Source organism: Chrysochloris asiatica, unplaced genomic scaffold, assembly GCF_000296735.1.
Source record: "Chrysochloris asiatica unplaced genomic scaffold, ChrAsi1.0 scaffold00160, whole genome shotgun sequence".
NCBI classification, from domain to species: Eukaryota; Metazoa; Chordata; class Mammalia; order Afrosoricida; family Chrysochloridae; genus Chrysochloris; species Chrysochloris asiatica.
This window is the reverse complement of record NW_006408678.1, coordinates 7,575,802-7,589,446: the sequence shown is the minus strand read 5'-3', so window position 1 is coordinate 7,589,446 and position 13,645 is coordinate 7,575,802. Positions and strand designations below refer to the sequence as shown.

Here is a 13,645-nt window from a genome sequence, read left to right as displayed (position 1 = left end):
TTTTGAATCAGACAGTCATATGGTTTACTATGCCAGGCATGACAAATTCAAGAGGAATGGCGTCACATTCATCATCTAAAAGAATCTTTCAAGATCTGTCTTGAAGTACAATGTTGTTTGTGATAGAATAATATCCATACACCTACATGGAAGACCAGCTAATACCACTATTATTCAAAATTTATGCACCAATCACTAAAGCCAGTGAGGATGAAATTGAAGAATTTTACCAACTTTGGACTCTTGGTGTAGCGCTGTAGGATCAGCACTGGAGTGTGAACCACAACATCAGCAGTTTAAACCTACCTCGAAAACCCTATATACGGTTGTTATGAGTCAGAATCGACTCTATGGCACTTAACTAACCACCACCACCACCACCAACTTCTTCATTCTGAAAATTGATGAAACACACAACCAAGATGTATCAATAATTACTGGTGATGCGAATTGGAACGCAACGGTTGGAAATAAAAAGGATCAGTAGTTGGAAAATATGGTCTTGAGAGAAATGATGTTGGAGATTCCATGATAGAATTTTGCAAGACCAATGATTTATTCATTGAAAATACTTTATAAAATGCCCAAGGAAAATATGTGAAGTAACTTTTTAGCTACAGATTATTTAACAATAAAAATGGTCACTTACTCAGATAGACATAAATTTGGGATGACGTCTCTATCGAGGCAAGTGTTTGACAAAACAAGATCTTCCTCTTTACTTAACCAAAGATGTTGTGGTTTAACTGGAGGGTCCAACATATTTTCCAAGAACGGAAGGTCAATCAGCTGAAGAATACGTAACAATGTTTGTTGTTTCCAGACATCTTGCACAGCTAAGAATACAAAAATAACGTAACTATCAAGACTGATATATGATATACAATATGACAAAATTCCTTCCTTTCTAAATTTTTTTGTTGTTGTTAAGTGCCATAGAGTCGGTTCCGATCCATAGCAACCCTGAACAGGGTTTCTGAGGCTGTAAGTCTTTATGGGAGCAGAAAGCCTCATCTTTCTCCCGTAGAACAGCTGGTAGTTTCGAACTGCTGAACTTGCAGTTCACAGCCTAATTCACCTTGCGGTTCACAGCCTGATTTGCAACCACTATGCTACCAGAGCTCCTTTCTAAGTAAGACTAAATAAAAGCTACAGTGACATTCAAATAATGGATTATTTAATGCTAGAATAATTTAAATTAGAATTTTTCTTTTCAAGATTGATATTGAAGGAGATAGACATTATGGTATGCACCCTTTTGAGTTGACTTTTTGGTTATGTTGATTATAAAGTGTTATTATTTAGCTTTTAAGACTAACAATGGACTCTCGGTGTGGCACTGTAGGATCAGCACTGGACTGCAAACTGCAAACTCAGCAGCTCAAACCCATCAGCTGTTCCTCAGAAACCCTAAACAGGTAGTTATGGAACACAACAACAAGGCTAACAATGGAGCAATTTCAAACATAAAACCTACTGGTCATGCTTATAAATTATTATATACATCTCAGATGATTACTAATTTATCTTTCTATTTAAGGCAACATAGGATCTGCAGTCTATTTTTCTTTAAATTACAATGCAACACTAGGCTGAGCTTACCTTGGATTTCTGGTTATTCCTGCTTTTTGTTTGCAGGTTAAAACCTTTTTTTAAATTTGTGAATTGCGTGAAGGTTTACCGAGCTGATCATGTTTTACATTCAGCAATGTAAACACATTTTGTTTCATCTAATTAACTGCAATCCCCTCAGTGTAACATCACTTATCCCACTTCCTCCCTGTGGTTCTTGTTTCTAGTCTCTTCTTTCCTAACTCTCTGAACATTGCCCTTGGGTGAATGGTGCACATTCAATTTAAATGGCTGATTATTGTTAGAGGTGTGTAACTCACTAGTGTTGTTTCCTTATAGATCTGTCTGTTGTTTGGCTAAAAGTTGAACCACAGGAATGTTCCAGACCTGAAGGTCCACCAAGGGCCACGTCTCAGGGTCCCAGTATCTCTATCTGATGAGCAAGCCTGATCTTTTTTATGATTTTGAGTTTTGTTCCAGATTTTCCTCCCAGTTTATCAGGGCCTTTTAATCCCTTCCACATCAGCTGGGCACCACTTCGTTGTTCTGGCAGGTTTGTGAAGACCAACGCTCATGTGGTCCATTAGCCCATTGGATTAATGGCTTTCACGTGTCTTCGATTTTCCTCACTCTTCTTTTCTCCACATAGGGAAAGAATAGTTGCACCTGAGATGACTACGCATAGCTTTTAAAACCCTACTCACCAAAGTAGAATGTAGAGCATTATCTTTGTAGAGTGTCTTACACCAAGTCTTGTTAAGAGTTCATTAGTTTTTACTTACTGTATCCTTCAATCCTAAATTTTGTTTTTTCCTTTCAATATGAAACAAAATTACAAAACCAGCAGCTACTGTAAATCTCTTGCAAAGCTCCCAAGTAGGTAGCTATAGAATAAATTTGACCTATAGTTATAATTTATTTTTTGGTTATAAATCATTTTGAAATAAACACACTAACTTGTATAAAAATGGGATGCGTTCATATCAGAATCTAGGTTTCATGATTATCTTAAAGAAAAAATAAATCAGAAGATCGCAAACTATTGGTGGTGATGATGATGATGGTGTGCCACTGAGTCGATTCCGACTCATAGTGACCCTTTATAGAGTTTCTGAAGATGTAAATCTTTACATGAGCAAAAATCCTCATCGTTTTCCCTCAGAACTGTTGGTGGATTCAAGCTACCTCAAAACATTGTTGTTGTTGTTGTTAAGTGCTGTCTAATCGATTCCGACACATAGAGACACTGTATAGGGTTTCCAAGGAGCAGCTGGTGATCTTGAATCACCGACCTTGCAGTTCAAACAACTTTGCAGTCTGATGCATTAGCCCACAGCACCACACCAGGACTCCCCTCAAAACATTAGGTCTGGATTAATGTATGACAAAATCAGCTGATCTGAATGGCCACTCTTTTTGGATTGGCATGGCACTTTCAGCACACCACAAATTCTACCACTCACCATTGTGTCTCAAAGAACGAAGCTGAGTGTTAGCTGCTATTTTTCATGGTATTGTCCTTTTGTTTTATTACCACACACAAAAAAGGACTTTCCTGTATTTATATGTGTTGGTTTATTATGTAAGTCAACTTGGCTAGACTATGGGGCCCGTTGTTTGTTCAAACACTGATCTAGATGTTGCTATGAATGTGTTTTATAGATGTAGTAAACACAATCAGTTGACTCTTCAGTAAAGGACCCTACTACACATGCATGCTTAAAATGTGGGTGGGCACCATACAATCAGTTGAAAATCTTAGTGCAAAACTGAGGGTTTTCCAGAAAGAAGGAATCCTGCATCAAGACTATAGCATAGATATCCTGCTGGAGTTTCCAGTCAGCTACCTGGACTAGACTGGTGGAGTTCTAGTGTGCATCTTGATTTTGCACTTGCTACAGATTTTGGAATTGCTAGCCCTCATAACCAAATGCTGTCGAACTGACGACAACTCAAGGCAATCCCACATGTGTGAGTGCAACTTGCTCCTCTGGAATTTCAAGGGCTGATTCTCCACTGAAAAAAGATTTACAGCTTCTTCCAAAGGCTTCTCTGGGTAGTCTTGAAACCTCTAATTTTCTGGTTGTTGTTGTTAAGTGCCGTTGAGTCGGCTCCAACTCAGAGTGACTTTGTACAGGGTTTCTAAGGAGTGGCTGGTGAGTTTGAACTGCCTACCTTGTGGTTCAAGCTGACCTTGCAATCCATCCTACAATGGGCACGAATATGCAAAATTATACAAAATAGAAAATAAAAAATGTATTTGCTCTAAGGGGTCCTGGTAGTATAGTGGGTTACGTGTTGGGCTGCCAACCACGTCAATAATTTAAATCTACCAGCCACTCCATGTTGGAAGAGGAAGCTGTCTGCACCTGTAAAGATTTATATATTGCCTTAGCAAACCTACCTAAAGTCACTATGAGTTGGAAATGCTCAGTTGCAGCAGCCTTGGCTTTTGGTTTTAAGGCAAACAAAGTGCTGTAAAGATAAAGGAATCATGGTTTGTTATATGGCTTTGTTCTGAATAGCATGGCCAAAATAATGTTTAATTTTTCTAATGAAGGTCATCTTCCAATTACATTGGGGAAATGGGGAGGGGTGTATGGAGAAGTGTTTGTGCAATAGATGCAAGTTTTCTTTGTATAAAGTTAATAGCTCTATCCTAAACTGAAAAATCATAAAGTAGTAATGTAGGCATGTTGTTTACAGATATGGAGTCACTTGCTGGCACAAAGTATTAACAAGCCTGACTTGATGACAACTGGCTGGGTGGTTGGCATATGGAGATAAGAGATAGAGGAATTGAATATGGGTGCCTCCGGAGAGGGGAAAACAGGTCACAAGAAAAGGGTGGGGAATGGAATGTTTTAGAGCCAAATTTGTAGGACTAGTTGAATACTTTACATTATGTGTTTGTGCAACGCTGATAAAAATGAAAATGCCCCCAAAAGTATGTAAGTGCCCATTTTCCTTCTCTACTGTGCTTTTAAAACTTAATCCTTCTGAGCCTCGGTTTCTATAAAATTGGAATTTTACTCCTTACTTCATAGGTTAACTGTGAGATTACAAATCTGCGAAACAAACTGGTACAGAGAAAGGCCTGATAGACGGAAGTTATTGCTACTAACACCTTTACTGACAAGTTACATGCACATTTATTTTGCAATTGCTAGAGATACTCCATATTCCCAAGGGAAAATGATGGGTAGGAAAAGTTCTTTTTCATTGGTAATCGATACGGACTGTACCTTTGCTGGCTCTTCTGCTGCTGCTTATCCTCAAATATTAGTCTTCCTCAGAGTTCATTTCTAGTCCCTCTTACCCTCTCATGCACACCCTTTGCCATAGCTTCAGTTACAATGCTGATGTAGCATAGTGGTTATGAGTGGGGTTGTGAACCGCCAGGTCAGCAGTTAGAAACTACCAGTGGTTCCACGGGAGAAAGGTGAGGCTTTGTGTTCCAGTAAAGATTTAAAGCCTCGGAAACCCTATACAGAGTCACTATGAGTTGGAAGCGACTCCACAGCACATCACCACCAGCTCCACCAGCCTCAGTCTCTCTGTTTACTTATACCTTTAACTACCTACTGGAAAACCTCTATGCACCTTAGTCTCATGAAACTTCAGATTCAACATGTGCCAAGTGAATCCAGTATATTTCCCTCAGAAGCAGGAATGATCTTGGTCTTCTCTCTTCTCTCGCCCCATTTCATGCGCTCAGTCACTCAGTTTTGCTGACTCTATCTTCTTTGTGGTCCTCAATCTAACCACTTGTCTGTTCCATTGCCATACTCTAGTACAGGCCACTGTCATCCCCACCTGGATTCTTTTTCATTTAAAAACTTTATTGTCAGTGATGAGAATATACACAGCAAAACCTGTAATAATTCAACAGTTTCTAAAGGCATAAGGGGGCTTCCAAAGGTTTGTGGGAAAAACTCCACTATCTTTTAATTCCATTTCTCCATGAATTTTTTTATGGTCCCTCACATACAATTCATTGACAGTAATCACATTCTTTGAGTGAAACCATCTTCATCCTTCTTCTCTGAGCCTGCATTCTTTATTTTTTTCTTTTACAGTTCATACATGCACAGCTTTATTCCATACAAGAAATGTTTAAACATGTCTCTAAGATCAATGAATGGCTGCAAGCATTTCAAGTATCAGTGGCATAGCTGCAACCATCACAGCAACACACCACCACAGTATGACAAAGTGACAGATGAGCGCTAAGGAGAGTATATAGATGGTTTTTAAAACCTCCAAAACTTAATTTGTTTCCTAGATTCGAGATAAATGACCAAGCAAGGAAAGAAAAAAAGAACCAAGGACTAAAAACTATTGAAGGAACATCAGTAAGGAGATAAGAGATGAAGCAGCCACTGGAGGTGTTGGATGCTAAGGGAAAAACAAAAACAAACTAAGTGTACTGCAATTCCAGGAGTCCTGGTGTGGTGCTGTGGGTTAATGTGCCAGACTGTAAAGCTGTTTGAACTGCAAGGTTGGTGGTTCAAGCTCACCAGCTGCTCCTTGGAAACCCTATACAGGGTCGCTATGGGTCAGAACCAACTCGACAGCACTTAACAACAACATCAAACTGCAATTTCAGGGGAGCATGGTGGCTATGTAGGATACACACTGGACTTGAACCACAAGGTCAGCAGCTGAAGCCCATCTGCCACTCGGCAGGAGTAAGATGAGGCATTGTGCTCCTGCAAATATTTATCGTCTTGGAAACCCTATAGAGGGTCGCTATGAGTCAGACTTTGTGGTGCTTAACAAGAACCACACCAACTGCAATTCCATAGTCTACTTGAACACTTAGCTATTAACATAATTGTGTTAATCAGTTTGTTTGTTTACCTCCCCTATTAACAATGTATGATCTGAGCCCACCTGCATTCTTGCAGTTGCTGTCTAATAGGTTTTCCTGCTCTGGTCAAGCTCCCTTCAATCCAGCCTCCACTGGACTGAAGTGTAAATTAAAATGCTCTTCTCCTCAAGTTCAGACCTCATCTTCACACTCCCCTGCTAAAGGCCTTTAAGTAAAATATAAATACTGGTGGTCTAAATGGTTAAATGTTTGACTACTAGCTGAATGATTGGTGGTGCCAACCCGCCCACGGGTGTCATGGAAACAAGACGTGGAGATCAGCTTCTGAAAGGTCAGAGCCTTGAACATCCTACGGAGTACACTTCCGCTGTCAAGTTGGAATTGACTTGACAGTAACTCAACAACAACATAGCCTAAAAAACTCCAATACTTGCTTTTGGCTCTTGGCTGCCTCTCTAGCCTCATCTTGTTCTTCCTTTCTCCTTGCTTACGCTCATCAAATCGGGCTTGCACAGTTTCTCAATTGTTACATATTCCATCTTGTCTTGGTACTTTTATACAAATATAAATATTTCCCTCTGCCTCAGTTACTTCTTTCCACGTCACTCCAGGCTAGTTCCCATTCCTTCTTTTTGACTTTATATCCAAGCTTAAATGTTACATCCTCAGGGGATCTTCAATGACTCCCTCTAGCTTATGTTTGTGTGCCCTTTATGTGTGCTCCCAGAGCACCCTGCAGTGCCCTTATCACACTGAGTCTAACTGGCGCTCATCAACTAGACTTCTCCAGTATGCAAAGTATGATTGCCTTGCTTCTTTCTTGGTATGACCAAGTGCAGTAAAGGGTGTCATCAGTAATGGATTTTGTATGTACCCTTCTTAGTTGTCTTAACTTGTGCCAATGGTATTATAATAGAATTATAATATGTCCTAATTATAAAATGTCCTAACTTCTTGTGCCAATGGTATTATAATGGAAACAAGCACACAGTAAAGATGAGTGCAGCAATACATTTGTTCTGGGAAAGGAAGAGAACACGGTCACGTTTAAGGGGTTTATGCAGCGGACAAAGGATGTGCTCAGAAGATGGTTTTGGATTACAGATAATTGGACAGGTAATGAGTCCATGTGTTTTCTCTGGTCCTATGGACTGTGAAGGAGTCCTGCAGGTTCAGTGGTTACACACTCAGCTACTAACCATATGGATGGCAGTTCAAGCCCATCAGCTTCTCTGAGGGTGAAAGATGCTGGCAGTTTGCTTCTATAAAGATTTCAGGCTTGGAAACCCTGTAGGGCTGTTCTACTTAGTTCCACAGAGTTGCTGTAAGTCAGAATTGACTCGACAACAACAGGTTTATGGACTGTAACACCTCCTGTTAATCTGGTCATGGTCAGTATGAACAGTAAGCTAATGATATGGAGCTATAGTACCTCACTGTCTTGTCTTATGTTAATTACCATGTAGAAGCAAACAGAGGGAAGAGAAGTGGAGAGCCAACACACCAAACACACTATTTGCTATCATAGCTGAAAAGTCCATTGCTCCTAACAGACTTCTGAAACAAACAAACAAACTGAAATTACCTTTTTTTGACAGCTGGAGGACAGATGTGCTAACTGCGATATTTGGAGCTAAAGCTGAATTCCCATTCAGTGTATAAATAAGTGCCTCAGTTCTTTTCTCAGCAAACACTTGTGCTAGAGGATTTGAAATCATTTTATCTTCTGCTCTGTAAAACAAACGTGAATTTTTTATTATATAGTGAACCAAAATGAGAAGCAAACATTTTATTTATCAAAATATATTTGTTGTTAGCTGTAATGAAGTGACTCGATGCACAATAGAATGAAATGCTGCCAAGTCTGTGCCTTGCTGGTCCTGTGCCATCTCTGTTATTGGCTGTGGGTTGGACCGTTGTGATCCATAGAGTTTTCACTGCCTAATTTTCAAGAGTGGATAACCAGGCCTTTCTTCCTCGTTTGGCTTAGTCTGGAAACTCTGCTGAAACCTGTTCAACATCATAGCAAGACACAAACTTCCACTGAAACATGGGTGGTAGCTGTATATGAGGCGCACTGGGCTGGAAATGAAACCTGGGTCTCCTATATGGAAGGCAAGAATTCTACCACTGAACAACCGGTGTTCCACAAATGCAACTAAACATCTATAATCCAAAATTTACTTATGTATTGCTTATTTCCAAATAGGATTGCAGGTAATTTACAGTAAAGCATGCACATAATAAATTTAATAGAAAATCACCCAAAGGGGACAAACTAAATTTTAACAAAAGAGAGAAAGCAAATATGCTGTTTCTAAAGAATCACATAGTTGCTGTGTGATAGAATAGAAAATGTTTGCTCTGAGCTTCCAGATAGCATTGACTTACTTTTACATTGGCTAAGCCATTTTTTACAAAAATAGGAAGCGGATAAATTCTTCAGAGGAGATAAAAGTTTTTCCTGGTACAAATTCTGGATTTTTCCTATACAGCAGTTTTAGAGTAAATACAGAAGTGGATTAATTTTACATAGCTATCCCTCCCTTTTACTCACGGGAGAAACATGAGGCTTTCTGCTCCCCTAAAGATTTATAGCCTTGGAAACCCTGTGCAGGGTTGCTATGAGTCAGAACCGACTCCATGGCACATAACAACAACAACATCCGTTTTACTGACTTCAGAAAACAGCCTGAAAGTATAACATTACCGTTTAGTGCAGTGAATGCAGTTCAGCCTGGGTTTAAACACAGTGTATTAGTGTCCTGGTTAGCACTAACCTTGAAGAGTCTTTTGCTTTTGTTTCTTCAATTAACCCTTTCTCTGCATCCGTTTCTCTTTTGCAAAAAACACGAGATGACTTATTGCTGAGAAACTGGTAAAGACTGCTATTTGAATCCTCAAAAACCAATTCCTTTTCATTTTTGAATCGCTTAACTCCTACCGGTTCAAATACTTTATTATTCATCAGAACTTGGCAAAGACGAACTCCTTTAAGACGAGAGATATGAGTGCTACTTAGATGTGCATTTTGCATAAGATGTGTTAATACTACATCAACAGCATCAGAACCAGTAAAACAGTCTTTGTATGCTCTTAAACGATGCCGTCTTCTTTTTATTTCCACTTGGGTATGAAGGGAGTGAATAATATCATTCCAAAGATGAGTAGCTTGAAAAGGACCAGAGGATCCTGAAAAGAAAAAAAATAGAACATATATATTGCTAACAAATTTATATTACTCAAATGTAAGTTTTTCACTGTTGACAACATTAAGTTGTTTTTTTTTTCTGATGAAAGATTTTTATTCAAAAGCATAAAGAAATTTTTAAAAATTAAGATGATAAACAGCCTAATTTTAAAAATGGATAAAAGATTTTAACAGTCTTGACAAGAGAAAAATATATAAATGACTAATATACATCTGCAAAGATGTTCAGCATTACGAGCCAGGAGGGAAATGAAAACGAAAAACCAAAATGAGCTATCACTACATAATGCCAAGTGTTGTCCAGTCTGAAAGGATATTCAGCATCATGCGTCATGAAGGAAACTCAAGTCAACATCCGAATGAGATATTAACGCAGCACGTCAAGTATTGACATTGACACCAAGTATTTCCATAGTCTGGTGTGGCGCTGTGGGTTAATGTTCCAAAGCCGTTTGAATGCAAGGTCGGTGGTTCAAGCTCACTAGCTGCTCTTTGGAAACCCTATATGGGGTCGCTATGGGTCGGAATCGACTCAAGGGCACTTAACAACAACAACATTTCCATACTGGTGGAAATTCAACATGGTACAACCAGTTCAGAAAATAGCTGATCATTTCTTAATATAGTTAAGCATAGTTAAACATGTATTTATCCTATGAACCCAGAATTTCTTATAATTACCCGAGAAATGAAAGTCTATAAAATAACTTATACGTGAAGTTCAAAGTATATTCATTCATTATAGCTCCAAACTGGAAAAAAGAATCATGTTCAGTTACCATGTGAACATCTGCTGTCATCAAGTTTTCATGACTCATGTTTACCGCGGTATATTGTTATTGTTGTTATGTGCCATGGAGTTGGTTCCGACTCATAGCGACCCTGTACAGGGTTTCTGAGGCTGTAAATCTTTACAGGAGCAGAAAGCCTCATATCCCCGGTATGACAGAGTAGAACTGCTCCATAGGGTTCTCTTGGCTGCAATCTTTATAGAGACATCACCAGGTCTTTCTTCCAGAGCACGTTTGAATGGGTTTGAACCACCAATCTTTAGGTTATTTGTTGCTGTTAGGTGCCTTCAAGTTGGTTCTAACTCACAGAGATCCCATGTGCAACAGAATGAAGCTATGCCCAGTCCTGCATCATCCTCATGGCTGTTGTTTAAGCTCATTGCTGCATCTACTGGTTCAATTCCATCTTGGTGAGGTTCTCCCTCTTTTTTGCTGATCCTCCACTTTGCCAAACACAATATCCTTCTTCAGGAACTGGTCCCTCCTGATAACATGTCCAAAGTACGTGATATAAAGTCTCTCAATTCTTGCTTTTAAGGAATAATCCAACTGTACTTCTTCCAAAACAATTTTTTCATTCATCTGGTAGTCCATGGTATATTCAATATTCTTTGCTGACACCATAATTAAAAAATATTGATTCTTCTACTGTCTTCCTTATTCACTGTCCAGTTTTTGCATGCATATGAGGCAAGTGAAAATACCATGGCTTGGGCCAGGTGCACCTTAGTCCTCTTTGCTTTTTAACCCTTTAAAGAGGTCATTTGCAGCAGATTTGCTCACTGCAATAGGACCTTTGTTTTTTTGGCTGCTACTTTCCTGAGCATTGATTACAGATGCAATTAAAATGAAATCTTTGACAACTTCAACATTTTCTCTTTGATTATCATGATGTTATCTAATGGTCCAGTTGTTTTACGTTGAGGTACAATCCATATTGAAGAGGTGTGCAGTCTTTGATCTTTATCAGTAAGGGCATCAAGTCTTCTCTTTCAGCAAGCAAGGTTGTGCCATTTGTATACCACAAGTTATTAATGAGCCTTCTTCCACTCCTGATAAATTCTTTCTTCATATAGTTTAGCTTCTCAGATTATTTGCTCAGCATACAAATAGAATAAGATGATGAAAGGATACAACCCTGGTGCACACCTTTCCTGATTTCAAGCCATTCATTATCCTCTTATTCTTTCCATTGACTACCTCTTGGTGTATGTAGAGGTGTATGCATGAGCCCAGTGAAATGTTCTGGAATTTCCATTCTTTGCAATGTTAGCCATAGTTTGTCATGATCTACACAGTCAAAAGCCTTTTCATAGTCAATAAAGCACAAGTAAACATATTTCTGGTATTCTCTGCTTTCAGCCAAGATCCATCTGATATCAGCAATGATAACCTTTCTACATCCTCTTCTGAATCCAGCTTGAATTTCAGGCAGCTCCCTGCCGATGTACTGTTACAATCATTTTTTAATTGTTTTCAACAAATTTGTACTTTATGTGTGAAATTAATGATGTTGTTAGATGATTTCCACATGTTGTAGGGTCACCTTTCTCTGGCCTTAAGTTTTTTTTAATGATATATATAATGCCAATTTCTTAAGTTTCTTCATCTCTCACCTTACATAAACCATAATATATTTACAAAAATTGCATGTAAAGCTGTCTGCCAATAAAAACAGTAAACCTAGGAAGATGTTTTGCAGATGTTAAACACAATATATTATTATGAAAGCCTGTATATACTTAACATATGGTACTGTAGGATAAGCACTGTACTGCTAACTGCAAGGTCAGTGGTTCAAAGCCACCAGCTGTTCCTTGGAAACCCTACGCAGGGATATTAGCAGTCAGTACCAACTTGATGGCACTTAGCTACAACAACATACTTCATCTTGAAGACTATTATTCCAGGACTCATTTGAAAGGAAAGCATACACATTTGATTCTTGATTATTATAGAGTTGTGGTGTCATTAGGCTGTGTTTTCTTTTTTCTTTGTGCCTTTCTGACCAATGGCAAGATCTTCAACAAAGAGATCCAGAGCAGGAGCTAAATAAAACTAATCAATTTGCCAATCTTTTTAAATAAAGGTTTGCTGAGAAATAAAGAAAACCTAGAACCAAAAATAATGTACATCAACTGAGAGTAGTTAAATTATGTTGTTGTAGGTGTCGTCGATTCGGTTCCAATTCACAGCAACCCTGTGCACAATTGAACACAACACTGCCTGGTCCTGCGCTATCCTCACAATTGCTGTAACACTCGAGTCCATTACTGCTGTCACTGTGCCAATTCCTCTTGTTGGGTCTTCCTCTTTTTTGCTGACCCTTCACTTTATCAAGTAGGATATCATTTTCCAGAGACTGGTCCTTCCTGATATCCGTAGTATGAAAGACAAAGTCTCACCATTCTGGTTTCTAATAAGCACACCGTGTGTATTTCTTCCAACACACAGACTGTTTGTTTTTCTGGCAGTTCATGGTACTTTCAATATTCTTCTCTAGCACCACAAGTTAAATGTATAAATTTTTCTATGGTCCTCCTTATTCACTGTCCAGCTTCCATATGCATATGAGGCTACTGAAAATAAAATTGCTTAGGTCAGGCTCACCAGTCCTCAAACTGATATCTTTGCTTTAGAATACTGCAAAGAGTTCTCGTGCAACAGATTTACCCAGTGCAATATGTTTGATTTCTTGACTGCTGCTTCCATGAGCATCGATGGTTGATCAGAGCAAAAGGAAGTCCTTGACAACTTCAAACTTTTCTCCATTGATAGGAATGTTGTTTATTGATCCAGTGGCGAGGATTTTTGTTTTCTTTACATTGAGATGCACTTCATACTGAAGGTTGTGGTCTTTGATCTTCATCAGAAAACATTTTAAGTCCTCTTCACTTTCAGCAAGCAAGGTTATATTATCTGCATATCATAGGTTGTTAATTAGTCTTCTTCCAATCTTGATGCCACATTCTTCTTCATATAATCCAGATTTTTGGATTATTTGATCAGCATATAGACTGAATAAGAATGAGGAGAGAATACAATCCTAGCACACACCTTTCCCAATTTTAAACCATTCAGTGTCCCCTCGTTCTGTTTGAACTACTGCTTCTTGGTTTACGTACACTATTCATGAGCACAATGAAATGTTCTGAAATACCCATGATTCACAATGTTATCCCAGTGTCATGATCCACACAGTTTGAACGCCTTTGCAGCGTTCTACTTTTCTGGCAT

At 38.8% G+C, this 13,645-nt stretch overlaps 1 protein-coding gene across 1 annotated transcript in view; it reads right to left on the bottom strand.

Moving 5' to 3' along the window:
- DEPDC4 (DEP domain containing 4) overlaps nt 1-13,645 on the bottom strand; it is a 50,896-nt gene that overhangs the window by 30,356 nt on the left and 6,895 nt on the right. The window contains exons 3-5 of the mRNA XM_006871127.1: nt 9,187-9,598; nt 7,992-8,137; nt 650-827 (exon numbers count right to left, since the gene is read on the bottom strand). Of these exons, the coding sequence (XP_006871189.1) occupies nt 650-827; nt 7,992-8,137; nt 9,187-9,598 (736 nt within the window). The remainder of the gene's footprint in view (nt 1-649; nt 828-7,991; nt 8,138-9,186; nt 9,599-13,645) is intronic.